We start from the raw sequence: 26,924 nt of genomic DNA on the forward strand, positions 1-26,924 counted from the left end.
GGCTGTTCGGAGGGCTGCGGAGAGACCCCCGTGGGACAGAGGACGGCGTGGGAAGCCTCATTAGGATCCGGAGGCTTCCCCCACCCGAGGTGAGTACCCCCCAGGGGATCTTTTGAATGTTACAGAGTCTCTTTAAAGCGCTAGTGCCATTTTACTCTATGGCAGTGGTCTAACTGCAGCGATTGGCGCTGATCACAAGCGTTTTGCAACTGGCGCCAATCGCAAAACACGTTACACGCAGTATTTTGCCGCAATTCTGGAGCAATCGCGGTACAGTGCATATGAAGCACTGACCGCGATTGCTCTGAATCACGGAAGTGTGAGCAGTGATTTTATAGCGCTAATAGCGGTAAAATCACCTACGCAAAACAGTAGTGCTCAGCGTATAGTGTAAATGGGCCCTAAGAGACTCCTTACTGTTTTACGTAATGGCTTAAACCCGGATTCAAACCCTGGTTAAGGGCTCAAATCCTACAACAAAGGCAACAGCTTAAAGGCCCACCTCACGATTTTGTCTGCAATTCTTCTGATGACCAACAATTTTTTAAAAGTGATCTTTTTTTGCAATGTGGGTTCAGCTGCTCGATTAGGTGAACAACACTTTGAGATGCACTGCAATAATGACTGTCATGGCAGATATATAAGATCCCCGAGAATCATTGCATAAAGTGCCGGTAACATTTGACCTCTCGTTCGTGCCGTGTTCCTGTGGGCAGGAAGATGGATCAGGGAACCTCGTTCATCAGGAGGCATCACTGTGAGGTTCCCCAATCCATGAGCAACTAATGTGGTCAATACGCTAACCAATGTGGTCAATATTTGCAAAAAGTGGATTGATTCCATTGATCAGATTGGGTATGTGCTCCCTTCCCATTAGTATACCCGATCGCACTTATTGGATTGGCCAGTCAATCATTTGGGAAATTGGACTATTAATTTACAGTAATATTGATTAACCTCTTGACGACCAGCTAACGCCGATTGGCGTAAACTGGTCGTCTGCGGGTTACCATGGAAACTGAGCGGCCCTTCCATGTCAGTTCACGGAGGGTGTCTCCGTGAACAGCCGGAGAGCCGCCAATCGCGGCTCGCCAGCAAAATGTAAACACGCGGGGAAAAAATCCCCGCTGTTTACATCATACGGCAGCAGCGCCGTAAGGCAGATCGGCGATCCCCGGCTTCTGATTGGCCGGGGATCGCCGGCATATGATAGGCTGAAGCCTATCCTACAATGCGCAGGACGGATAACCGTCCTGCGCAGCTCAGAGGGGAAGGGAGAGGGAGGGAGTGCCGAGAACGTTGCGGAGGGGGGCTTTGAAGAGCCCCCCCGCAATGCGCAGCAAGCCGGCGGCGATCAGACCCCCCCAGGAGGACATCCCCCTAGTGGGGAAAAAAATGGGGTAAGTCTGGTCGCCCTGGCTTTATCCCGATCTGTGCTGCGGGCTGGAGAGCCCACGCAGCACAGATCATAGGAAAAGCCACTGGTCGTCAAGTGGTTAAAGCCTAATTTTAAAAACAGGAGTACAGTATTAGGTGTATATATAATGACAGGCTTTATTTTATGTAATTTTATACCCCACAAATATAAATCTCATATACACAAACCAATTGCATTTCTTAACAAAATTGACACAACACTAGTGATGACCAATTTATATTATCTTGTTGTGCATATCTCCTATTGCGTTGCATACATGTGTTTTGTGGCACGGCAGGCATGTCCCCACGTGTGGCAGGGGACAGCGATTCTCGCATCCCCCATCCCTCCCCAATCACTATCACAGGGGTTCCTGCTCTGTGGTGATCACAGCTCCCCTCAGCGGCTGCTCTCCTGGTGACGTCATGTGAACACAGAGGGGGGGGGGGGACTGGGGGTACCTGATGGGTGCTGCCACCAGAGGACGGGATGTGGGGATCCCTTACGGAGACAATACTGCAGAGGGATATGCGCCACCCCTCCGCCCGGCACCACCCTGACAGAGGCGCAGGCTGCTGCAAATGAGGGGTCCCCGCGGTGCTCCCCTTGCCGAGCATGAGAGAAGGCCTCGGCTAGGGGTCACCTGACAGCAGCGCTGCGCCCAGCCTCATCCCCGGCCCCGCCCGCCACTGACCTTGGAGTCTCCGTTACACAGAGCCATGGGTAGCCGCGGGCTGAGCGGCTGCTTGCGGGGAGAGCTGTGTGAGAGCTTTGGCGGATAGAATGGTGGCGGCGAGCGTGTGATGATCCGCAGTCTCCCCGCCTCCTCCTCCTACTGCTGCTGTTACCGCCCAGCCTCCGCTAGGGGAGCCAGAGAGCAGGAGGACTTGCCCTTAGCGCCCGGGCTGCCATCTTACACTCTGGAGGCAAGACTGTCTCATCATATACTGTTCTGGCAAAGCTTAGGCTGCTAGAGAATGTAGGTGACAACTGACCCACAAAGCAGACGGTTTCACCGAGGAGAACATGACTGAGCGTTTAACTCTGCCTAGCAAGTGATACGGTCTCCAAACAACAAATGGGCATCTCGCCCTCACTAAACATGGCTTCCAGGCCGTCCCAGTAGCAGCCGAGCCAGGCCTCTTTTCCAGTACTGCTGACATTGGATTGGAAGAGCGACGGTACGTTCGAAATGTGGTCTGGCTGCAACAAAACAAATACCTATTGGTTCCGGACAGGTTATAGAATGCTGAAAGTGTTCCAGGACGGACTGTATTTCCAAGGATGGCCGGTAAAAGATGGTAGTGCTGAGCTGTCAGTGAAAGGTAAGGGGAGAAAGCCTAGGACTGTACTTGCAGAGTCATATAGACATATGAGGACAGATAATAGAATGTACTGTGACAAACCTGTTTATACCGCTGTAGGAGCTACTTTACTACGTTATTTTATACAGATCACCTGGTACACATCAGTACACAGTACAGCTGCTGTATAGATATGTGTCTGATCATTGTTTTATATCTTCTATACAGGCACATATAACTCTTACACAGGACTTCACCACTTCCTCCTTTCTTTCTAGCCAACTTTTGACTTCATTCAAGTTCTGCTCAGCTGGACATCTTTGGAGAACATGAGTGATTCAGTAAAAACTATTTGGCAAGCAAGATGGTTGTAGCTATTATGGGGTCCATAACCCAAATGAACATGGGCCCTTTATATTTAGTACTGTACTGACTGTAACTTTAGTTGTTACTTCTGTAAAACACTGGCCCTGTTAGCAGGTGTTTGCAGTGCTTGCTGATTGCATAGCAATAAGGTTGCTGAAGAAGTAATGGCCTAGTTGGGACTTTTGTAGCTTGACTCCACAGTGTGGAACTGTGTACAAAAATCTATGTCACATTTGTAAGATTCCTTCCTGTTCCCAGTGAATTCCAGCTGGGTTTTACCCTAGCTCCCCTGAAAGGCTGTAGTTTCACTACCTCAAAACAGGTGCTGTGTGTGTGTAAGGGGTTTTGCAAGTTGCTGGATGCATCTTGGAGTGATGGTGATTACAGTGTTTGTACAGGACTGTACCAAATGTTGCTTTAAGTTAGTGTGCAGTTGGTGGGAGGTTTGCGTTAGGTGAGTGCATTTGAGTTTCCCAGGCTCCATTATTGGTGCCCTTTACTTCTGCCCTTCACTTGACCACCACTAGTTCATTTGTGGACTTATAATTATTGATTTATAAAGCACTAGCATATTCAGTGGAGCTGTATAAAGTAGGAAACAAACCTTTATCTATAAAAAATATGTGTTGTCCAGTGCCTAGTTTTTATCCAATCAAGAATATGTTTAATATTTATTGTGCAAATTAGGCTTTTATCTGTTTTGATACGTTATTTGACAGACTACCATGGTAACATCCAAAGTGGAATAAATACATAGTATAAAAAAACCTGTGTCCCTATTTCTTCTTACCCAAATAATTATCATGCCTACATTTAATCCATAATTAGTTTTATCTGTGTAAAAATCACAATAATCTTCCTCCCTCAAGTCAGGGTTCTGCTATACAGCAAGCACTGAAAGAAGCTGTGTTATGTGGTGTACTTAATATGACATTAAGTACAGGCAGCTATATGATCAGGAAAGCCTAACATTCTGCTGCTTACAATCAGTGTAGTTGACACACAGAAGTGCTTTGGGAACAAGTGCTGTACAGCCATACTTCTTGGCATGTACAGTGCAACCCTGCACCCTTGTCAATAAGCATAGTGTAATGCAATACATAATTTAATACAACGTTTGTTCCATTGTTTTATGTATTTTAGATCTGACACTTTACTAGTACAAGTAAACCAAAGAAAGAAACAGAGATGACCCTTGCACACAAAGACAGCAGGCAACGCCGGCAGCACTATCAGTATCCCGGTTTAAATGGTAATGACCAAAATTATCGAGGTGAAATGGAGGAAGAAGATGAAGGAGAAGCACTTCTTGTGGACTCTGAAGCACCTGTACATGAAGGACTGTCAAGTCTCAGGGGAGAGCTAGGGAACATTCTTTTGCTGCTTTTCTTATATATTTTACAGGGTATTCCCCTTGGACTAGCAGGGAGTATTCCTTTAATTCTCCAGAGCAAAAATGTCAGTTATACGGACCAAGCCATTTTCAGCTTTGTGTTCTGGCCATTCAGCCTGAAGCTGCTCTGGGCTCCCCTGGTGGACTCTCTGTACATCAAGAGATTTGGCCGTAGAAAATCATGGTTGGTTCCCACACAGTACCTGATAGGATTGTTTATGTTGTACTTGTCCCTTGTAGTAGATGATCTCATTGGTGAAGATCATGGACCTGATATGTTTGCTTTAACTGCGACTTTCTTCCTGTTCGAATTCCTGGCTGCCACTCAGGATATTGCTGTAGATGGCTGGGCTCTCACCATGCTGTCCAGGCAAAATGTGGGGTATGCTTCAACTTGCAATTCTGTGGGACAGACAGCTGGATACTTCCTGGGTAATGTGCTTTTTCTAGCACTCGAATCTAAAGACTTCTGCAACAAATACTTGAGGTCTACTCCACAGCCTAAAGGAATGGTTACTCTTCCAGGTATGTCTGTTACATTGCGTGAGATTTATATATTCCTCTTTAACTTGGATTGGTCTAAGTCTTGTTGAGCCAATTGTGAATTAGTGAAAAATCCTGTACATCGGGACACCCACAGCAATCTGATTTCTGATATGGTTATGACCTTAAAGGGATACTGTAGGGGGGTCGGGGGAAAATGAGTTGAACTTACCCGGGGCTTCTAATGGTCCCCCGCAGACATCCTGTGTTGGCGCAGCCACTCACCGATACTCCGGCCCCGCCTCCAGTTCACTTCTGGAATTTCTGACTTTAAAGTCAGAAAACCACTGCGCCTGCGTTGCCATGTCCTCACTCCCGCTGATGTCACCAGGAGTGTACTGCGCAGACACAGACCATACTGGGCCTGCGCTGTGCGCTCTTGGTGACATCAGCGGGATCGAGGACACGGCAACGCAGGCGCAGTGGTTTGCAGGGGACCATTAGAAGCCCCGGGTAAGTTCAACTCATTTTTCCCCTGACCCCCCCTACAGTATCCCTTTAAGGGTTAATTGACAGAAAGATTATAATAAGGGGCAACGCTTAAAGTCCTGTATTGTGCACACGCGCTTGCTGAGGTCGGTGTAGCCATTACGTTGCAGAGCTTGTTTTTGGCTATGTAGAAGCTCCTTAAGCTCCATCTTATGACAAGGTATGAAAATATCGCCTAGGAGAAAACTCATTAGAAAAACTGAATTACATATGGGCCCTTGTTTCACAGAAAAGGTGAGATTTGAGCACGATGGCCTTTTCACCTGAGTTTTCTCCTAGGTGATATTTTCATACCTTGTCAATAAAATACCTTTTAAGACACTAGTACGCAAGAAAATATTCAAAAGATTTTACATAGTATTTTTTCAACTATTTTCAATTGCAAGGTGAAAAATTATTACAACAGTCACAACTTATATCTGATCTGTCATTCTTTCCTGAAAATGTGATTTCTCAAATTGTTCAGCAGTGAAAATGAATCCATCTGACATGAACTTTGGTAAGTGAAATTTGTTGTAGAGCTAGATTTTCTTAGTATGTTTTTGTGTCTTTAGACTTCTTGTTCTTCTGGGGAGCCGTATTTCTTATTACTACAACATTAGTGGCAGTTCTGAAGAAAGAGAACTCAGCAGGAAGAGAAAACCGTGAGGAAACTCAGAGTGTGAAGGAAGCATATGGTCTATTGGTGAGGATAGTCAAGATGCCTGCAGTGCTGAAGTTTTGCATTATGATCCTTACAGCTAAGGTGAGTCTCCAGCCTTACGCTCCTATTATTATACATTTCTGCCCATTGGGGACATTAGGTCTTGACATGGATAGAAGAAGATAAGAAGAAAAAGTGCACCTGTCACAAACTTGAGCAATCTATACTGAGTATGTGTTGAAAAATTGATCCTTAATCTAATTACCATTACTCTGTAATATGATGTCCATCCCATGGCTTCATCCATTCACTTTCTCCAGCTGTGGAATATATTGCTCTTTGCTACACGTCCATCATCACACTGCTACTATTGAGATTTTAGCAGTTGTTTTTTGCATATCGGTCTTCCTCCTAGTTACATAGTTAGTTGGGTTGAAAAAAATATTAGCAGATAGTTGATAGTGTATTTAAATGGCTACCCCTGAATTCTATTACAACCATCGGGAAAAAAGCAAACAAACAGCGTTTCCAAGGCTGTTAGAAGACGTATGTTAGAAGTAAAATACAACCAACTTAAACATTAATAAGTCGTGTGTGTGTGTGTGTGTGTGTGTGTGTGTGTGTGTGTGTGTCTAGCAGCTTCTTCACAGGCATTGCATTGCAGTTCAACATATCAAAATTCACAGAATAACCAAAGTATACATAGCCATAATCACCATTAAATATCATTCCAGAGGTTAGGTCATTAGTATTGATCACTATAGAGCTAATAAGAAAAATGTGTTCCTCTTCACACCTTGAACAGGGTCTTTCTTTGCCACCATTTGAGACACTAGGGGCCATATGCAACTTCCTTTTTCTCCTGAGTTTTCTCCTAGGTGATATTTTTAAACTTGTTAATTAAATGCCTTTTAAGCAACCAGAAAGCAAGAAAATACTCAAAATAATTTTGATATCAAATTTTTCACCTACTTTTTGGTACTCTTTTAGTTGAAAAGTTATTTTAAATCAATGATGAAAAATTAGCTCCCAGGAGAAAACGCAGGTGAAAAAGTGAATTGCAAATGGCCCTAGGTCTGCTCAGCTATATGGATTACCATTGGATAGCCTATTGTTATGATCTGAGATATAATATATTGAGAGTCTTTTTTGCACACAGAGTGCATTGTATTTATATTAGCAACATCTATCCTATTACAGGTTACCCCTAATGCTGGGTACACACATTATGTTCTTTCGTTGGATAGATGGAGCAGATAGATAAAATCCGTCATGTCCGATATTGCTCCTGATCGTTTCCAAGCTCCATTTCTCATGGTGGTGAATGGAAAAATATAAGAAAAACGAATGCAGATAAGAGAATCCAGTGCGAAATCGAGTGTGAAATCGTGCCGAAAAACTGATCGGGTGGCTAAATCGCATGAAAAAACGTAACGTGTGTACCCAGCATTATACATCTTTACAGACAGGTTATCTGACCGTTTCTCCATTGATAGGTACTATACATTGCTATTTCTAAGGAGGGCACCACTATTGGCCTCAAGCAGTCTGTTTTATCTAATGCATGCGGCATGATCTTTGTGTGAACTATTTATGCATGTAGGTTTTACTGATCTGTCCCTATAGGGGTATCTGACCACTCCTTTCAGGCTAATTAAATGGTTAATTCAAAGTTGGTTCTTTATGATGAGGAGATATTATTGGTGTCCGGAACGTATAGGTTTTTCCTGTCTCACTCTTATTTTCTTGTTCAGCTCCATATGCAGATTAGACAAGACAAATAACATTTATATTGTGCTTTTCTCCTAACTGGCTCAAAGTGACAGAGCTACAACCACTGAATTCACTCTATAGGCAGTAGTAGTGTTAGGGAGTATAGTACAAGGTCTCCAACTGAATAGGTGCTGACTTACTAAACAGGAAGAGGATTCAAACCCCAGGTCTCCTGTTTCATTTGCAGAGCCCTTAACCAGTACACTTTTCAGCCACTGGATGGTCCTCTAGTTCTTGTATTTCCTCTGCTGTATTTATACCTATTTATTACATCTCCTCTAAAGCCCCATCTACACGATACGATTCTTTGTGCGATTCGATTAGGATTCTATTTACGATCCGATTAAATCCGACATGTCCGATCAGGATTCAATTCGCCATTGTTTTGCAATGCCAAATTGAATTGAATCGAATCCCGATCAGACATGTTGGATTTAATTTGATTGTAAATAGAATTGTAATCGAATCGCACAAAGAATCGTATCGTGCAGATGGGGCTTAATGCCTTGTACACACTATGCAATTTCCTGCCTGTCAGATCAACGTGTTGAATTGATAATTTCCGACATGTACTATTTGCTCCCAATGAAGAACAGGATCAATTTTCAGATCAGTTCTGCACAAATTCAGTCCCATTCTCGATCAGGAGCAGATGAGACATTTCAGAAATTATCGATTCAACCCATTGATCTGATGGGAAATTGCATTTTGTGTACCAGGCCGGGTTTAGCTAACCTTTCCTGATAAGTGAGACCTTTCATCCCTTTGATCAGTTTTGTGGCTCATCTCTGCACCTGCTTTAAACCTGAATTATTTTTCCTGTAATGTGGTGCCCAGAACTGTATTCCATATTCCTAGGTTGCCCATTAGCAATAATTGCTCAAAGCTGATTTTTGGATTCACTGGGCATACTTGGCCCCATTCCAACATGGGTCTGTGTCCATGTTATATTCATCTCAGCATCTTATTTTATGTGCTGCTACTAAAACTTCATGATCACATGTCAAATTAATCTGTAGACTCTGGAACAAAAAACAGTATATTGGTTTCAACTATATATGTTTGAGCATCTGTTGCGATACCAAGTACTATCTTGCTGGGACAGTTTTGCAGTAATCCTCACAGGAGTGCCACCCTTGCATGTTAGTTACTTTGTTTTTTAGTAATTTAGTTTTTGTTTTAGTTTTTGTTGTTAATGTGATAAGTGACTAATGACCAATAAGAGCTCAGCTTTTATTTTCACTAAACGAAATCTTGGAAATACTAGATGTTTTAGCCTGCTGTTTTTACTGAATATAACCTTTGGCTGTGAGGGTGATGATGATTATTATTATTATAATGTTTTTTTGATTTTATCATAAGATCTGTGAGTTGTTCGGTTTGTGGCAGGTCTCTTAAAGTTCTTTAGTTTTGGCCCTTGCCAACATGGTGACTGCATACTATCTTTAAAGGAAACCTCAAGCAAAAGGGGGCTTCCTCCAGCCCCCTGCAGCCGACATGTCCCTCGCAGCAGCTCTAGTGGTCCCGGTCCCCAACTGCGCTTGCACGAGCGCCGCTGTCAATCATGCTCATGTTGTCTGGAGAGTTCTGCGCCGGACGCTCCAGACAATGTGAGCATGATTGACAGCGGCGCATGCGCAGTGGATCCACAACGGAGGGGACCAGGAGCCACCTGAGCTGCGGTGAGGGACATGTTGGCTGTCAGGGGCTGGAGGAAGCCCTGGCAGGGGCGCTTTCACAGCTCCAAGGATCAGTGGTACATTCCCCGGATCTGTTCTGGGGTGCCTTGGATGTCCCCCAGGCAGAGTCAGCTGTGGTGCCTCAAAGGTGGGCATGCTGGAAGATGTGGTGCATCAATTGGGGTTATGCTAGGTGCTGTGGTGCCTCTATTGGAACATACTGGGTGCTGTGGTGCCATGCCGAGTGCTGTGATGCCTTTATGGGAGCATGCAGGGAGCTGTGGTTCTTATATGGGGTCATGCTGGGAGTTGTGGTGCCTCAATGGTAGCCCATGGGAGGGGGTCCACTAGAAGGTCATGGAATGCTAAGGGGGAATTTCCAGATAACCTGGCAGCAGGCCAGCCAGAACAGAAACAAATTAACTGCCTAGTTATGTTTAAGTGACACTGCCTATTTATGAGATATGCTTCAATTTTGTGTGTTTTTGTATTAATGGAGAGAGGGGGCTTCATCCAACATTTTGCTGGGCAGGCCTACTTAGACTGCTTTTAAGCTCATGAAAATGTGGTTCCACCCATGACCACACCCACATTCTGGTGCATGGTCACACCCATTTTCCATCTGAAGTGCCCCAGATCTCTGAGGATCCCTGAGTCTCGAGTAAGTAAAGCTCAGTTTCTTCCTTTTGCTTGATGTTTCCTTAAAGTGGACCCAAATTAAAAATACAAGATTTCAGAAATAAAATCTATTTTCTAAATTATAATAACAAATAGCAGCCTTTTTTCAGCTGCATGATGACTGCAATGCTCATAGGCTTGAAGGAGTGTTTATTTATCTTTGCATGTGTCAGAGTGGTGCAACTAAATATTTTGAATTAAAAAAAAATGTTTGGTTTGGGTCCGCTTTAAGCATTTTAAAATTCTTGGCATATTTGAGTCTTAGATATCCCTATGTATAAATACTGTAAGAAAGCACAGTGAAATGTTGCCAGTAAGACGCATTGTCAGGTGTAGTTTAGCACCAGATCCCCTTTGCCATGGATTGCAGCAAGTTGTAGTAGAGACTCTTATCCAAGAATGACGTAGGTATTGCAAAGCTTGATGCTCTGAGGTCTACAGTGACGCTCTCATTCCTCGGTGGCATTATTTAGCAGTCCCTGCTGAATTACCTTATGTTCCTTTTAATCCTATGAGAGAGTTGTGTGAACTGTAATGATACCCGTGGACCTGACTCCTTTATCTGCATATGGTAGTCATTTTCTGCAGAGGAGTCCAGAAACATACAGAAAAACTTTGTCCAAAAGTTTGTCAATATAGAGGTGGAAACAGGCAAAATTGTACATACTGATAATACACAGTGCTTATTTGATGTTTGGCTAAAAAATGTTTCAAATCAAATCTGAACCCACCAGAGGCTCCCTGGATCCTTATCGAGATCTCCACTTCTCCCTGGGATCCTCTTCTCCTTTGCGTCTGCGCTCCCCTCATTATATGAGCGCAGCAGCACTGCACGGGTGCTAGTAGGGATTGTGCCCGTGCAGTAGCATGTGTCTGCGCAGGACAGCCGCGCTCATACACAGAAGGGAGCGCGGCCACTAGCATCAGATACAAAATTGTTGTCTAATATTTTGAAAAGGCCTCAGCACAGGATCGGGTAGGAAGTACGTCACTGGGGTTTCCGTCAGTCCACGCATGCATGCCATGCTCCTGTCATGCACACTGCCTGTGTTGCCCATTGATGTGCATCAATGCATGATTTGTGCAGTAAGTGTGGTTTAATGTGCTGCAGACTTTGTGTCAGATCGGATTGCAAGGCTCCATTGACTTACATTGCACTCGCTCCACCTTGCGGTAAGAAAGGGTAACGCAACGCAGGATCACAATGCCAGTGTGCAAGGGGCCTAACTTGCTATAAGAGTAGATGTGTCAAATATTAGCACATTATTCTGTCAAAATCCATTTCCACTAAATTAATTGTTTAATAAGATAAATTTTTAGCACATGGAAATCTACAATATAGTGTACACACTGGCCATACATTCTCTGATCACTTTAATAAGAGACTGGTGAACGTTTTCCTAGCTGATCGCTCTGAGTAGCTTCCATAAACTGCTTGCAGCTACACTTGTTTGCACTCTTCTGCTACCAGGCAATTGTTTGTATAACAAACCACTTAACAGCTCTCTTGTGCCAGCCATTGTTACATGTAGGAGAGCCTCAATAACTTGGAACTGATGAGGGATAATACAGACCATGAAATATCCCTTCTGTAATTAATGGATTAGATCAGATGTACTGTAAATACTAAGCCGGCATTGTGCTGTTATAATGTCAGGGATGGTAAACTGAGATTGAGGAAAAGACAAAAGCAGCAAAGCTAATATTCTTGTAAGCAGGTCTGCTTTTTTTTTTCATTTGCTATAGTGAAATGGAGGGCTTAATTTGCCATGCAGATCCTCAAGTCAGGCAGGTCAGAAACAGAATGGAAGTTGCTCCTGACACTTTGAAGGCTAACAGACTTGTCTAGCATTCAGGGACAGACCGTTGTTCCTCCTTGGTCAATGTAATTGTCAGGCTTGTCTGGTCAATAACTACAGTTCTGACTGTATGCCCATATGACTGACTCAGAGCCCAGGCCGTAACACCTGCACAAGCTCCTGCCTAGCACAAACTACAATACACCCTGCAGGTAGATGTAGCATACAGTCTGACAGGTAGTTAAACCACCAGGCAGGTCCTGATAATTCTTGGCAATGCAGTATGGGCACAGTGGAGACGCTATCCAGAAGAGTGAATCAGATGGCAAAGGTGCCAGGCGTTCCTGGTGGCAATGAGGTAGTCCAGATAAGTACTTTCCAGAGATAGCATAGTCAAACAAGCCGAAGTCAGTCCAGGCAGAGTTCATGCAAATCCGTGTCCAAGCAAAGGTCAATCCAGGCGACAAGGCAAAGCGTAGTCAAGGTATAAGGCAAGGTTGGCAACAGGAATCCTGTAGAGATAAGCGTGGTCAGGATACAAGGCAGTAGTCGGCAACAAGAATCCAATGAGACAGTGAGCGCTACCCAGCAACAAGCCAAAGCTAATGCTGTCACGGGCGATGACTGGGGGCGCTCACCAGGTTTAAATACTACAGCTCACCAATAAACAAAAGGCAGAATTGAAAACAAACCAATAGCAATCCAGCGTGTCAGCTGACACGCAATCATGAACGTGAGTCACTGCTTACATCTGCGGAGCGCGTACTGAGAACGTGTCCTCCGCCTATCCAATGAGCACTGAGAAGCCTCCTGCGTTCCACTGACGTCAGCAGCTTGCCGGGACCCGGAAGTCGGATCTGCAGCCCGAGTCTCGGCATTCCGCCGCTGACGTAATCCAGCGGACCTTACAGTAATACACATCATAGAATGGTCTCTTCTTTCCTCACAAGAACTTTGGGATAGAATATGTGTGTTGTGGCATCATGAGACTGTCACCTGATATGGCCAGTTTTGTGTCATATTATTTCTATGGCTACCTCAGCTATAAACAGCTCAATAACTGTCGCCTGAAACTGTCATTCTGATTGTATCGTGCGACTGTTGCGGGAGACAACTGTGGTTCAGGCACATTGCTTGGCTGTGTGCAAAGCAGGCCATTCTGTTCTATTATTATTATTATTGATTTATATAGCACCAGCATCTTCCGTGACGCTGATCTATGGAGAGAGGTAGGAAGACAAGAGGGAAGCACTGCAGGAAAGTCAATAGTATAACAATAGCAGTCTGTTGTTGGTAATGATGTTATCAGCGTCTTCAAGGAAAACATGTACGCATGCTAGAGTTTCATCTGAGAAAATCATGAAATACTGTCTGTAAAGCACCATTAGTAAAAGGAAAATGGTTAAAGTCAATCAGAAATATCTTTATCACTTACACTGATCATATATGGTATGTATTAATTTTTCCAGCTGATGCAATTACTTTGATGAAATGTGCCAGTGGTCTGTGGCCCCCAACATGTCTGAGCAATGTTTTTCAGACAGCTTATTGGTCAAACGGGTGGTAAGGCATGTCAGCAAATCTCCCCTGGAGGGGAGCGGCAGAATATCAATGGCTGCATATTGTTGCATGGCAACAAGTACTACAGGGTAGTGATTTGATCTGAAACTAATTGAGATTGAGCGGACAACAGGGGTGCAGCTAAGGTTTTTGTGGCCCCAAGCGGACTGTAGGAAGTGGCCCTATGGGTGTGGCTATCCCGCATAAGTGGGCGTGGCCATGACATGTGGGTGGAGCTGGAGGGCGGATTGTGGCGGGGCTGTTTGCGGGGAAAAATGGATGTGGGGGTGATTGAGGCGCGCGCGCAGCGCGCCGCACCGAAAGATGGGTTTGGCCATGACATTGTATGGGCGGAGCTTAACCGTAGCACAGCAAATATAGCCAACTATGACCATTAAATAATAAATGCAGCAACAGTTACCCCAGACACCAGAAAATAAAAACGCAATTTGTGCAACATTTCAGCAGAAAACAAACAGAATTTGGGCCACATTTCAGCAGAAATCAAACGCAATTTGGGCCACATTTCAGCAGAAATCAAACGCAATTTGGGCACATTTTCAGCAGAAATCAAACGCAATTAGGGCACAGTGCAGCAGAAATCAAACGCAATTAGGGCACATTTTCAGCAGAAATCAAACGCAATTAGGGCACAGTTCAGCAGAAATCAAACGCAATTAGGGCACATTTTCAGCAGAAATCAAACGCAATTTGGGCACATTTTCAGCAGATATCAAACGCAATTAGGGCACATTTTTAGCAGAAATCAAACGCAATTTGGGCACATTTTCAGCAGATATCAAACGCAATTAGGGCACATTTTTAGCAGATATCAAACGCAATTAGGGCACATTTTCAGCAGAAATCAAACGCAATTAGGGCACATTTTCAGCAGATAAACGCAATTAGGGCACATTTTCAGCAGATAAACGCAATTAGAGCTGCAAAATGAAAAGAATTTACTCACCTGGCACTGGCAGTAGTCTTCTCTCCCCGTCTCCTCTCCTGGCCGGCTCCTCAGGCGCGCAGTTCCCACGGAGCTCCCTCCGTCCTCCAATCTCCCGCGCTGATTGAATGCAGGGCTACGGGAAGATGGCCACCCGAAGCCTTGTACTGGAGACATAAATAGTCTCCAGAGAAGGGCTTCGGCGACGGCCATCTTCCCGTAGCCCTGCTCTGCTCTGCCAGCCCCGTGGGGCTGCGGGAAAACAGTGACGTCACGCCCACGTCACGGAGCTGCCGAGGCCCCTAAGACCTTGAGGCCCCAAGCGGCCGCGTGGTCTGCTTGGTGCCTCGCGGCACCCCTGGTGGACAAAGTGGTAGACTTGATCATGACTACCTAAATTATTTTGATGGAGAAGTGATTGAGAACTTTTCATATCGGGCAATGGGGTTATCAACCTCCATATGGCTAGCACTGAGCTACTCAGACGTTAACTTATTTATTTATTTATTTATTTATTGTATATATAAAGCGCCAACATACAGCAATACGACAATACAAGAAAAACCAGATCACGCAGCACAGTATGAGTACAAGGTAATGCTTAGTCAGACACTGGATGGAGCATGGAGATTAGGCAAGTTAGGTTCACTCAAATGCGTAGCATGGGTGCACAGTAATGGAGGTGCATGATCAGGTAGGACACAAATGGAGGAGGACCCTGCCCAAGGCTTACAATCTAGAGGGAGAGGTAGATGGTAGGGACATGAAAGGTGGGGACCAGAGTTCAGCTGCGGGTTTAGAGCACTTGTGAGGGGTGGTAGGCTAGAGTGAAAAGGTGAGTTTTGAGGGCCTTCTTGAAGATGTTGAAGGAGGCGGCTGCTCTAATGGGTTGAGGTAGGAAGTTCCATAGTGTTGGAGCAGCTCTTGAGAAGTCCTGGAGGCGTGCATGAGACTGGGTGATACGGGGGGAGGTCAGACGAAGTTCATTGGAGGAGCGGAGTGAACGGCTAGGTGTGTACCCCTGAGTAAGATCGGAAAGTTAGGTTGGACAGGTTTTGTGGACAGATTTGTAGTAAAATATTGTTGCTAGATACTCTCATGTCCACACAAGCAACTTGCATCACTTGACATTATAACTATATTTTTGTTCAATAATTTATTTTAATCCTCTCTGGCTTTCTTTGAACTACAAACTCCTGTTCATGGCTTTATCACAGAATAGTGAGTATTGTATTACAGTATTTCTCTTTATTTCTATTTTGCGACTGAAACTGTTATTTGGTGTCTGTTTATTGCAGATTGGATTCTCAGCTGCCGATGCCGTCACAGGTCTTAAGCTTGTAGAAAGAGGAGTTCCCAAAGAACATTTGGCTCTTTTGGCCGTTCCAATGGTTCCACTGCAAATAATACTGCCTTTAATAATAAGCAAGTATACTGCTGGACCAAAGCCTCTAGATGTCTTCCACAGAGCCATGCCTTTCAGGTTAGTGAATGCAGAATCAGATGAGACATGGTATTTCATGAATATACTTTCAGCTATTATCACATGACATAAAATCAGTCATCTATTTGATGTAACCAGTTATAGAAAAAAGGCAATTCAACTGCTTTAACTGACTATAGGCAGACAAGTTAAAGGGAACCTAAACTGAGAAGGATATGGATTGTTCCTTTTAAAATAATACCAGTTGCCTGACTCTCCTGCTGATCCTGTGTTCCTAATACTTTTAGCCACAGCTCCTCAACAAGCATGCAGATCAGGTGCTCTGACTGAAGTCAGACTGGATTAGCTGCAGGCTTGTTTCAGGTATATGACTCAGCCACTACTGTAGCCAAAGAGATCAGCAGGACTGCCAGGCAACTGGTATTGTTTAAAAGGAAACATCCATATCCCTCTCAGTTTAGGTTCCCTTTAAGAATTCCCAGATAATTTGCATTTGATGGCTTTGATACATGAATGAACCTGAAATGGACAAAAATGAACCACTGTGCCTAAAGGTAAGTATATTTTGCTGCACCTTTTTCTTTTTACTTTTTGGGCATAATGCAGCCGGACTGCAGCACAAGTTCTGTCTGTTGCACTTTTAGGTTTTGATACAGTGCAGCATCTACTTCTGCTAAAATGTATCTTTTCACATATGTGAAAACAACTTACGTTTTGCAGCATAAATTCACATATGTGAAAACAACGTACTTTTTGCAGCATAAATTCACATATCGCATGCGATTTCCCATTGACTTTCATTAGCTGCTCTGAAAAATTACATGCTAAAATTTGCATCTGACTGCACATTTTAATGGTAAAACCACATGCGAAAAAAACTTTCAGTTTTTCGCAATAAGTGTGAACCCTGCCTTCGTCTTTCTACACACTATTTACTCCTATCATTCATTTTGATGGTTCTGTGTATAGTTACCATTACAAATCATAGACATCCCCAGTCCAGTAATGGCACCAGTGTGCCCACTCTCTTTTGTAAATGGAGCAAAATATCTTCAAAATTTAAAGAATTAAAAAAAAAAATCTCTTCAAAATTGTATGCACATTTTTTAACTGATAAATTATCTTTGTAGACCTATTGTGTTCTCTTTTAGCTAATAATTTTTGTTTTAGCTGAATGGAACACCAAACTTGGTGATTGTGGTTCCTTGAAGGCTCCAGGCTGTCATCTGAGGAGCCACTGGCTATATCAGCACCTCAAGTCACATTTTTATTCTGTGTACTGGCTGGGAAGATGTATAAGACCACCCAGTCAGCAGAAATTCTTAACACATAATATGTAAGTAGTTTCAGATGCAGGAGGGTGTTAAAGCACTGTCTTCCTTCATGTAGATTTGAGATGAGCTAGAATAGTACTGTATTTATGTTGTGTGTAATAATACCACACCTTCTGTGTATTCTCTAAATTGTACTCTTTCTCTGCCTGTTTTCTTTAAAGGTTGCTTATGGGTCTAGAATTTGCTTTTTTAGTGTGGTGGACTCCAAGAGTAAGCCATGAAGGAGGCTTCCCTTTGTACTATTATGCTGCTATTCTGCTGAGCTATGCATTACACCAGGTGATTTTTCTATATTTGTTTCAGTTATTATTACCTCTAGTTTAGTCAGTTAACTAGACGTACAGTGGTGTGCAAAAGTATTCGGCCCCCTTGAAGTTTTCCACATTTTGTCATATTACTGCCACAAACATGAATCAATTTTATTGGAATTCCACGTGAAAGACCAACACTAAGTGGTGTACACATGAGAAGTGGAACAAAAATCATACATGATTCCAAACAATAAAAAAAAAAAAAAAAAAAAAAAAAAAAATAACAGCAAAGTGGGGTGTGCGTAATTATTCAGCCCCCTGAGTCAATACTTTGTAGAACCACCTTTTGCTGCAATTACAGCTGCCAGTCTTTTAGGGTATGTCTCTACCAGCTCTGCACATCTAGAGACTGGAATCCTTGCCCATTCTTCTTTGCAAAACAGCTCCAGCTCAGTCAGATTAGATGGACAGCGTTTGTGAGCTGCAGTTTTCAGATCTTGCCACAGATTCTCGATTGGATTTAGATCTGGACTTTGACTGGGCCATTCTAACACATGGATATGTTTTGTTTTAAACCATTCCATTGTTGCCCTGGCTTTATGTTTAGGGTCGTTGCCATGCTGGAAGGTGAACCTCTGCCCCAGTTTCAAGTCTTTTGCAGACTCTAAGAGGTTTTCTTCCAAGATTGCCCTGTATTTGGCTCCATCCATCTTCCCACCAACTCTGACCAGCTTCCGTGTCCCTGCTGAAGAGATGCACCCCCCCAGAGCATGATGCTGCCACCACCATATTTGACAGTGGGGATGGTGTGTTCAGAGTGATGTGCAGTGTTAGTTTTCCGCCACACATAGTGTTTTGCATTTTGGCCAAAAATCCATTTTGGTCTCATCTGACCAGAGCACCTTCTTCCACATGTTTGCTATGTCTCCCACATGGCTTGTGGCAAACTGCAAACGGGACTTCTTATGCTTTTTTGTTAACAATGGCTTTCTTCTTGCCACTCTTCCATAAAGGCCAACTTTGTGCAGTGCACGACTAATAGTTGTCCTATGGACAGATTCCCCCACCTGAGCTGTAGATCTCTGCAGCTCGTCCAGAGTCACCATGGGCCTCTTGACTGCATTTCTGATCAGCGCTCTCCTTGTTTGGCCTGTGAGTTTAGGTGGACGGCCTTGTCTTGGAAGTTTTAGAGTTGTGCTATACTCCTTCCATTTCTGAATGATAGCTTGAACAGTGCTCTGTGGGATGTTCAAGGCTTTGGAAATCTTTTTGTAGCCTAAGCCTGCTTTAAATTTCTCAATAACTTAATCTCTGACCTGTCTGGTGTGTTCTTTGGACTTCATGGTGTTGTTGCTCCCAATATTCTCTTAGACAACCTCTGAGGCTGTCACAGAGCAGCTCTATTTGTACTGACATTAGATTACACACAGGTGCACTCTATTTAGTCATTATCACTCATCAAGCAATGTCTATGGGCAACTGACTCTACTCAGACCAAAGGGGGCTGAATAATTGCGCACACCCCACTTTGCAGTTATTTATTTGTAAAAAAAAATGTTTGGAATCATGTATGATTTTTGTTCCACTTCTCACGTGTACACCACTTAGTGTTGGTCTCTCACATGGAATTCCAATAAAATGGATTCATGTTTGTGGCAGTAATATGACAAAATGTGGAAAACTTTAAGGGGGCCGAATACTTTTGCAAACCACTGTAAAAGAGAATGTGATATGCAAATCCTATATAATAAACCCCTCTGTCCCTGCATCCTCCTCCTGTCCCTGTGTCCATGTGTGTTAGCTACTGCGCATGTGTAGCCGTTGGGACAAGAGGGGGGGGGCGTTTAGTGCGTGCAGGTGTGTGGGCGGGCATCGGCGATTTCAGGCGGCGTTCATAGGAGGGGGGTTGTGAGGGACTAAAGCCTGTTACATTAATGGGCTTGGTCCACCTAGTCATCTATAAATCCATAGGCCTTTGTTATATAGATTTTCTAGTTTTACATTTTTTGTTGGAATGTACACAAAGAAGGGAAATTGTATATTCTAGTAGAATTGCTGAAAATAAGGTGTTTGCTCTAACTGTGTTTTAATGTGGATTACTTGCGCTAACACTATTTGTGCTTCCTGTTTACCTGTATTCTGTATATTATATGCAGAAGTCATTTTTCTTACTGAAAATACGTGGGTGGCTTGATAGCCTTTCTGTTCTAAGGCCTGATTAATGAACATATAGGGTACATGTTTGTATGATCTCAAACTGTAATGAAACTCATGCTATGATGTTCAAAATGTCTAATTTCTTGGTAATGTTATGGATTTATAACATAATGGTTATGCCATAATGTACATCACATAGCTAACACCACCTCTTGTGCATTCTAGGTCACGTTATATAGTATGTTTGTGGCAATCATGGCTTTCAATGCCAAAGTGAGCGATCCTCTGATTGGAGGAACCTACATGACTCTGTTAAATACAGTCTCCAACCTTGGAGGGAACTGGCCAGCTACAATGGCACTTTGGTTTGTGGACCACCTGACAAGTAAAGAATGCACTGGAGTAGATGGACAGAGCTGTGCTGACCACGATGCTGCTGAGGTACCTGAATACAACATATTTGTATACTTCGCTGTTAACTACAAAGTAAGGAGAACATTAAAGAGGCACATGGGATATTATTGCCACATGTTGATAAATCACTCACTCATTTCCAAACAGTCCTTTCACAAGCTCTGACCACAATAGTTATCGGAAACGCATATCATTTTTTAACACTCAAAATTATGACAGACATTGTAAGGTGTGAACCTCACCAGAGGGGATCCAGCGCTGGCTGCCCCCAAATGCTTGTTGCAGGTTGTCGGGAGCCTCATGCTGGCGCACTAGTGGCTTTCCATTCGGACTCCAATGGAAAGAGCCAAGCCCGATCGAGTCAGCTCTACTGCACAGGCATGAGCCATCTGCGCATGCAGAGTAGAGTGGACCCGATCGGGCTCGGCTGTTTCTGCTGGAGGCCAAGCGAAGAGATGCTAGTGCACCCGTGCAGGCAGGCGCATGTAAATATTATGGCTCTACAGTGTTCAGGGGTCTCGTCGCTGGATCCAGCTGGCTGAGGAGGACAGGGGAAGCCTCATTAGGATCCAGAGGCCCCCCACTCCCAAGGTAAGTACCCACCAGCGAGGCAGCTTATTTTGGCAAGCGTTCTTCCCTGTGATGCGCCTGACCTGGGCACCACCATAGATATAATGTTATTTTGGCTGTGGCTGCACAGCGGTGTAATTCGGGTGCCGGCGATACCTGGACCTCAAATTACTTCTCCCTCCGAGTTACTTCGACTCGAAAGGGGAATAGTAATTAACATCGCCTGGAATTTCAGCAGCGGCAGGGTGAGCCAAAGTGACCGGGCGGCGAATCTTCATGTCCTCCCCGCCAAGGGCACTTATTTTTGCCTACAGGTTTACGTTAAGCAAGAACACGGAACCATCTGTAAGGGCCAGTGCACACCAAAAACTGCTAGCGTATCCGCAAAAACTAGCGGCGCTTGAAGCGTTTTTCAGAGCGATTCTAGGCATGTTTGGAGCTATTTCCTAAGCATGCCTAGAGTTTTTGGGAGTGTTTTGATGTATCATTTTTATATTTTGTTACAGTAAAGCTGTTACTGAACAGCTTCTGTAACAAAAAAACGCTTGGAAAATTGCTCTGATGTAGCGCTTTTCAGAGCAATTTTCCACTTTCCTAGTCTTTACATTGAGGCCGAAACACCTCAGAAATCCGCACAAATGCTGCAGGACCTGAGTTTGCGTTTGGGGAAAAAACTAACCGCTTTATTGCCCATTGCAGTACATTAACCGAGCGGTTTTCAACCCGCAAGCGTCTTGAAAAATCGCTCAGAACCGCTCTTGGTGTGCACCAGCCCTAAGCCAAAAACGCACACCCAACTGCTCATTTGTACAATTTTTCTTTCTTTATAATCTATATGTCCTTGCCAGTTCTCATACACATTTCTTTTCTGTCTACATCAAATAAGCTGAAATACAGAAAAATGTTTGTATCAGAAATTGCAACATAACTGCATTATATATTTTTTTCCTAAATTCCACTTATAGTAGCATCTGACCTCTCTCAGGAAATTAGAAGTTTGAATGTAATTTGTGGTTACACTACGCTTGTAGGGTGTTGCAGTTATGTAATTCTGAAGCCGAACAATGAAATGGTTAGATCTTGATGCAGTGCAGCTTTCATGCATTGCGTTATACAGGCTATTCTGTGAGTCAGCATGATGCAGCAGTGTGTGGTGATACAGGCTTTCAGGAGATCACTAATCATTTAAAGGCCAAGTAAAACTTTAACCATGAAAAATGTCAAGAGCTGATAAACGGTGATCATCTTTCATACAGTCGCATCAGTGCCAATATCTACTAAATATTCCAAGCATATTATACAGCATAAAGCAGGAAAGCACATACCCAGTGTCTACACAGCATTGGACCCCTTTATAATTCCTCTCACCTGTCCCGTGGACTTGATCATGTGATCACAGACCCACACCTACTATTAATAATCTATACAGCATGTGGAGCTTTACAATAGGTAAAATTATAAAGCATATACAGTAGTTGCACAAACAAAGAAAATGCACATAACATATATTTGAATAACTCACCTTTTAAATTGTACATAGAGCTAGCATAAAGATATTATATATGTTACAGCCAAAACCCGAAGTTGGCCATTTCAGGATCTCGCTGGCCAATTTGGGAAGGGGCCGGCTGCTGTGGCCAACTACACAAAGAATGCTTACTTTTTTGGACTTTGGCCAAAATGCAAACCGACCTGACCTGGCCAGCCAAATTCCCAAAAAAAACCTTTCCTGCAATTAGAGTTCAACAACATTGCTCCATGCCCCCCCCCCCCCCATATTACTTCTTTTCTCCCCCTCCACCAGAATTAATGGCGCTGTCCGCAACCCTCTATCTCCCACTCTGTACCTCCAGAGCCCTCTAATCTTGTTCGCCTCTGTGTAGCATTAGTACCATAGCTGGGGAAATTCTCACTATTATGTGAAGCTGCCTGATACAACATCACAGCTGCAGATCAATCTTGGCTGTTGCATGGAAATTCAGCCAATTGCAGCTACAGAAGCTTTCTTTAGCCAGCCTATAACTGCCAGAATTTTGTATTCCATATTGGGAATAGAGTTGTTCTAAGGAGGTGCAGAGCATGAGATGGAGGGTTATGGACAGTGCCATAAATCCTGGAGGAGGGGGGGGCAAAGAGGTGATGGGGTGGGGGGGGGGGGGGTCATGGAGCAATGCTTCTGAAGTCTCTCTACTTGCAGGAAAGCTTTGTTTGGGACTTGGCTGGCCAAAGACCAACAAAGGAAGCATTCTTCAATTATCAGCCACAGCAGCCGATCACTTCTCAAATTGACCAGTCAGATCCTAAAGTGGCCAGACTTTGGGCTCTGGCCATAATACATATAGTAGTATTTGAAATAGAACACTGCCTTTACAAACCTACAATGTAGTGGGATAAGTGGTAGAAGATGAGGTATGGTGAGTCAGTGAGTTTTATATGAGCTGGAAGCATGCATCTTCTTGTGTACTACAGGGTAATACGGTGGCTGGTTGGTAGCTGGTTAAAGTGTCCTAGGTTAGATTGTATGCTTGCCTGAAGAGTTAAGGTGACAGGCTGCATTTGAAGATAGCAAGGGTATGTGTGTGCTGAACAAATTGTGGGAAGAGATTCCAAAGGAAAGCATGAAAAATCTGGTATTTGAGAATACGAACCAGGTTACTAGATTGTATGAAAGGAGAATGTTGTAGCAATGCACAGTTTTTTGTTTAGTATGGTAAATGGATATACGTGTCGTTATATAAAGAGGAACCAGATTGGTAGAGTGATTTCTGTAATATAACTATATACTCTGTAATGCACTGTGAAAGCAACAAGTGCTCAGTGGAGGGCTTGACAGAGAGAAGCAGCATTGGAAAAGCAAGAGAATAGGTGGATTAATCCTTGATCGGAATGGGCTGGAGTGAAACCATTTAGGTCACATGCAGGTCACAGAGAAAGGTCTTGTAGTAATCAAGTCAAGATATGTGGATATGCATAAGCAATTAAAGGGGTTCTTTCGCGAAAAAAGTAGGCAGTTAAAAAATGTGACAGATGACAGGTTTTGGGCCAGTCCATCTTTTTAAGGGGGATTCTTAGGGCTTTCTTTGTTTTCAGCAGCATTTCCTGAACAGCAGTTTAACTGCCAAAATAGCAAGATACCAGCCGGCCTCCCTAATCACTTGCACACTATTATGTCAGTTAGATTTTGCAACTGTTGTTCAGGAAATGCTGTTGAAAACAAAGAAAGCCATGAGAATCCCCCTTAAAAAGATGGACTGGCCCAAAACCTGTCATCTGTCACATTTTTTAACTGCCTACTTTTTTCGCGAAAGAACCCCTTTAAGCTCTCTTTTGAGAGATTTTTTTATGTGGAGAAGACAGTGGTCGATGTGACAGTTTGAGGTTTGAATGAGAAAGCCAAATCAGTTATTCCAGGACAGTAGGCCTGGGGGCAGGAGTTATTGCTGCATTATCAATATTGATTGTTACATCAGGCTGTGGAGGTGAATCTCATGGTTGAAAAATTACAGTTTCTGTTTTATCCATAATATGTAGGCACAGATCTAAAAGCACTCATAGCTGAATCAGAGCAGAGAGCTCTAATCTTACTTTTTTATGTGAAATTCAACCTCTGCAACTAAACGTATAGTCACAGATCACATGACCAAGAGCTGCTGTGAGACCAAGAGAAAGTGCCAGGTTTCAGGCTCTGTGGGTGTGGCTGCTCTTGTGCATCATTTCCACTGTTCAAACTGCAAGGCACTGGGACCAAATCTGTCTGAAAAGATTGCAGCATACAGCTCAGGCAGCCAGGTGCACAGAAAGGCTCCTAACCAGGTACTTCACAAGTGATGGTCATAAAGGCTCTTCTTGACAGATAAAAGTGAACTCTGCAGCTTGATAAACAGTTTATTAACCAAATGCGGGCACATTAGTGGAATAGTAGGATTTTATATTATATTATAGAATATTCTATTTGCATTAAAGGTGCACAAATAGGCGGTTTGTAACTGTCCATTTTGCAGGAAGTGGCTAAATGAGACTCTTTAGGTCAGCAGTAGTGACTGGTTCCTTCTATTTAAGTACTCAAATTTTCTTTTTACATTTCTTTCTTTCAGCTGTGTGCGAAGCTGGGTGGCTCCTGTGTGACAACATTAGATGGTTATTATGTGGAGTCAGTTATATGTGTGGTGATCGGATTCTCCTGGTGGATCTTTCTGGGGCCTTCTTTCAAGAAGCTGCAGGATGAGGACCAGTCTTCATGGAAGTGCCGGCGGAGGAGAAGTTACTGTTAATGATGGAAGAATGGACTTCTACTTTATCGGCAGTCAATCTACCTGAGAACAGTGCTTCACTCAGCTCCACAGGAAAAAGGAATATATCATTGCTGTGCTGTTGGTGGATGATTGGTAATTACCACATATTAGGTCCTCAGTCACAGCTAAGATCTGCTACCAGAGTGTTTACTATGAGCAAAGTGCAAGTCAACTAGCAAAGGTGCTGACACCTGTTGTTTATCTTTTTAAGTGCTTTGCAATCGAAGTGTTAAATTCTGCACTTACAAAAGGCATGTCCTCCTAAAAACAAGGAGGGCATTTGCTATATGGATTGGTGAAGTCCAGCCATAAAAAGCCTCACATTCCTGCTGAGGCATGTCATCCAAAACATCTTTTATAATTATTTTGGGTTACGGTTTACAAATGCTGCCCATAGCCACATGCTACTTGCCTCTACTGAGCCAAGCCGGTTTTATCCTATCGGGAGAGGGGGGAGAACAAGGAGGACACTTCCGAACTATGATAGCAGCCAGACAGCAGTGGATGGCTGAAGAGGAAGAGGCCAACATTAAAGGACCCCTTAAACACAGCAGGCTGTCCTCTGAAATGATCATGAATGATTATTACAGGTTGCTACAGTCTTTTGTGTGTACATAGCTTTAAAGTTTACCTGTAGTAAAAAAAATGCCCCAAATGGGTTCTTACCAAAGTAGAGGAAGCCTCCGCATAACCCAGATGCCTCCTCTGCCCCTCTTCTCCTCAGCGTTTCAGAGCTGGGACCCCCCTGAAACTTGTCCACAAAGGTATGTTTTTTTTTTTTTGTTTTTTTTTTTAACCAAGAAAAGGTTTATTGAACAAAAAGGATAACATTAAATTACAAGTACAGGTACAGTTTACATTGATATCAAGATATATATATATAGAACAGGGCAATTCGAGGAGCAGCCTGTTAGATGCACACAATTACATGTTACATATCTCATAGTAGATACGGTATATACAGGTTACTTAAAGCCCAATCTACATGATACGAGTCTTTGTACGATTCGATTACGATTCTATTTACGATCCGATTAAATCCGACATGTCCGATCGGGATTCGATTCGATTAAATTAGATTTTCCATTGTTTTGCAATGGCAAATCTAATTGAATCGAATCCCGATCGGACATGTCTGATTTAATCGGATCGTAAATAGAATCGTAATCGAATCGTACAAAGACTCGTATCATGTAGATTGGGCTTATGATAGAAGTGAGGCCTGGTGCACACCAGAGGAGTTTTTCTGAGAGTTTTGAGTTTTTAAATCTGCTGCTAATGTTATCCTATGTGTCTGTGCACACTGGAGCAATGAGGTTTTGTAAAAAAAAAACCCATAGCATTACATTGGTAAGAGCTTTTGAAACCTCTAGCACCCAAACGCTAGAGGTTTCAAAAGCTCTTCCCAATGTAATGCTATGGTTTATTTTTACAAAATCTCATTGCTCCAGTGTGCACAGACACATAGGATAACATTAGCAGGAGGTTTAAAAACTCAAAACGCTCAGAAAAACACCTGGTGTGCACCAGGCCTGAGCCAAGATCTGGGGGGAGTAAGTGCAGCCAACATGTGTGATAGAGTATATATCGGAGAGTAACACAAAGGATTGTTAACGCAGCTTGGCCACACTGTGCAGGCGGCTCGCACCTGGGCTGTAGCATGGAGCTGAACGTGAATGTCTTTTTCTGCCAAGCCCAAGTAGTGGCTCCTTGCTACTGCCCAGTCGTCCCACATAGTATGGCCTTGCTTGTTTGTGTACAGAAGCGTGGCCACAAGCTTTGGGGGAAACCCAGCGCTGAACGGCAAGGGGGACGGGGAAACCACTGCAGGGTCCAGGGCTTAGGGTTAAAAACTTACCTGGTTTGGCAAGT

General features: G+C 43.6%; 2 protein-coding genes across 4 annotated transcripts in view; one reads left to right on the top strand and one right to left on the bottom strand.

Annotated features, from left to right (window-relative positions):
• Positions 1 to 26,924, bottom strand: part of GMPS (guanine monophosphate synthase) — a 93,594-nt gene that overhangs the window by 66,373 nt on the left and 297 nt on the right. For 2 of the 3 annotated variants that reach the window (XM_068280859.1, XM_068280857.1), the window contains exon 1: positions 2,112 to 2,338. The exons of the other annotated variant lie outside the window; for it this stretch is intronic. In XM_068280859.1, the coding sequence (XP_068136960.1) occupies positions 2,112 to 2,138 (27 nt within the window). In that variant the 5' untranslated portion in view covers positions 2,139 to 2,338. Of the gene's footprint in view, positions 1 to 2,111; positions 2,339 to 26,924 lie in introns of those variants that run through there. 3 annotated transcript variants of the gene reach the window in all.
• Positions 1,990 to 26,065, top strand: SLC33A1 (solute carrier family 33 member 1). The gene is made up of 7 exons (XM_068280860.1): positions 1,990 to 2,742; positions 4,231 to 5,005; positions 6,067 to 6,257; positions 15,889 to 16,073; positions 17,530 to 17,647; positions 20,002 to 20,217; positions 24,855 to 26,065. The coding sequence occupies exons 2-7, from the start codon at positions 4,276 to 4,278 to the stop codon at positions 25,029 to 25,031; spliced, it is 1,617 nt and encodes a 538-aa protein (XP_068136961.1). The 5' UTR covers positions 1,990 to 2,742; positions 4,231 to 4,275; the 3' UTR covers positions 25,032 to 26,065.

The sequence above is a fragment of the Hyperolius riggenbachi genome, chromosome 4 (genome assembly GCF_040937935.1).
Source record: "Hyperolius riggenbachi isolate aHypRig1 chromosome 4, aHypRig1.pri, whole genome shotgun sequence".
In the NCBI taxonomy this organism is placed as follows: Eukaryota; Metazoa; Chordata; class Amphibia; order Anura; family Hyperoliidae; genus Hyperolius; species Hyperolius riggenbachi.

Coding starts and splice junctions, on each gene's coding strand:
- SLC33A1 (XM_068280860.1), top strand. CDS start 4,276: ATGACCCTTGCACACAAAGACAGCAGGCAACGCCGGCAGCACTATCAG. Junction 16,074..17,529: donor CACAGAGCCATGCCTTTCAG/GTTAGTGAATGC, acceptor TTTTCTTTAAAG/GTTGCTTATGGGTCTAGAAT. Junction 20,218..24,854: donor CTGACCACGATGCTGCTGAG/GTACCTGAATAC, acceptor TCTTTCTTTCAG/CTGTGTGCGAAGCTGGGTGG.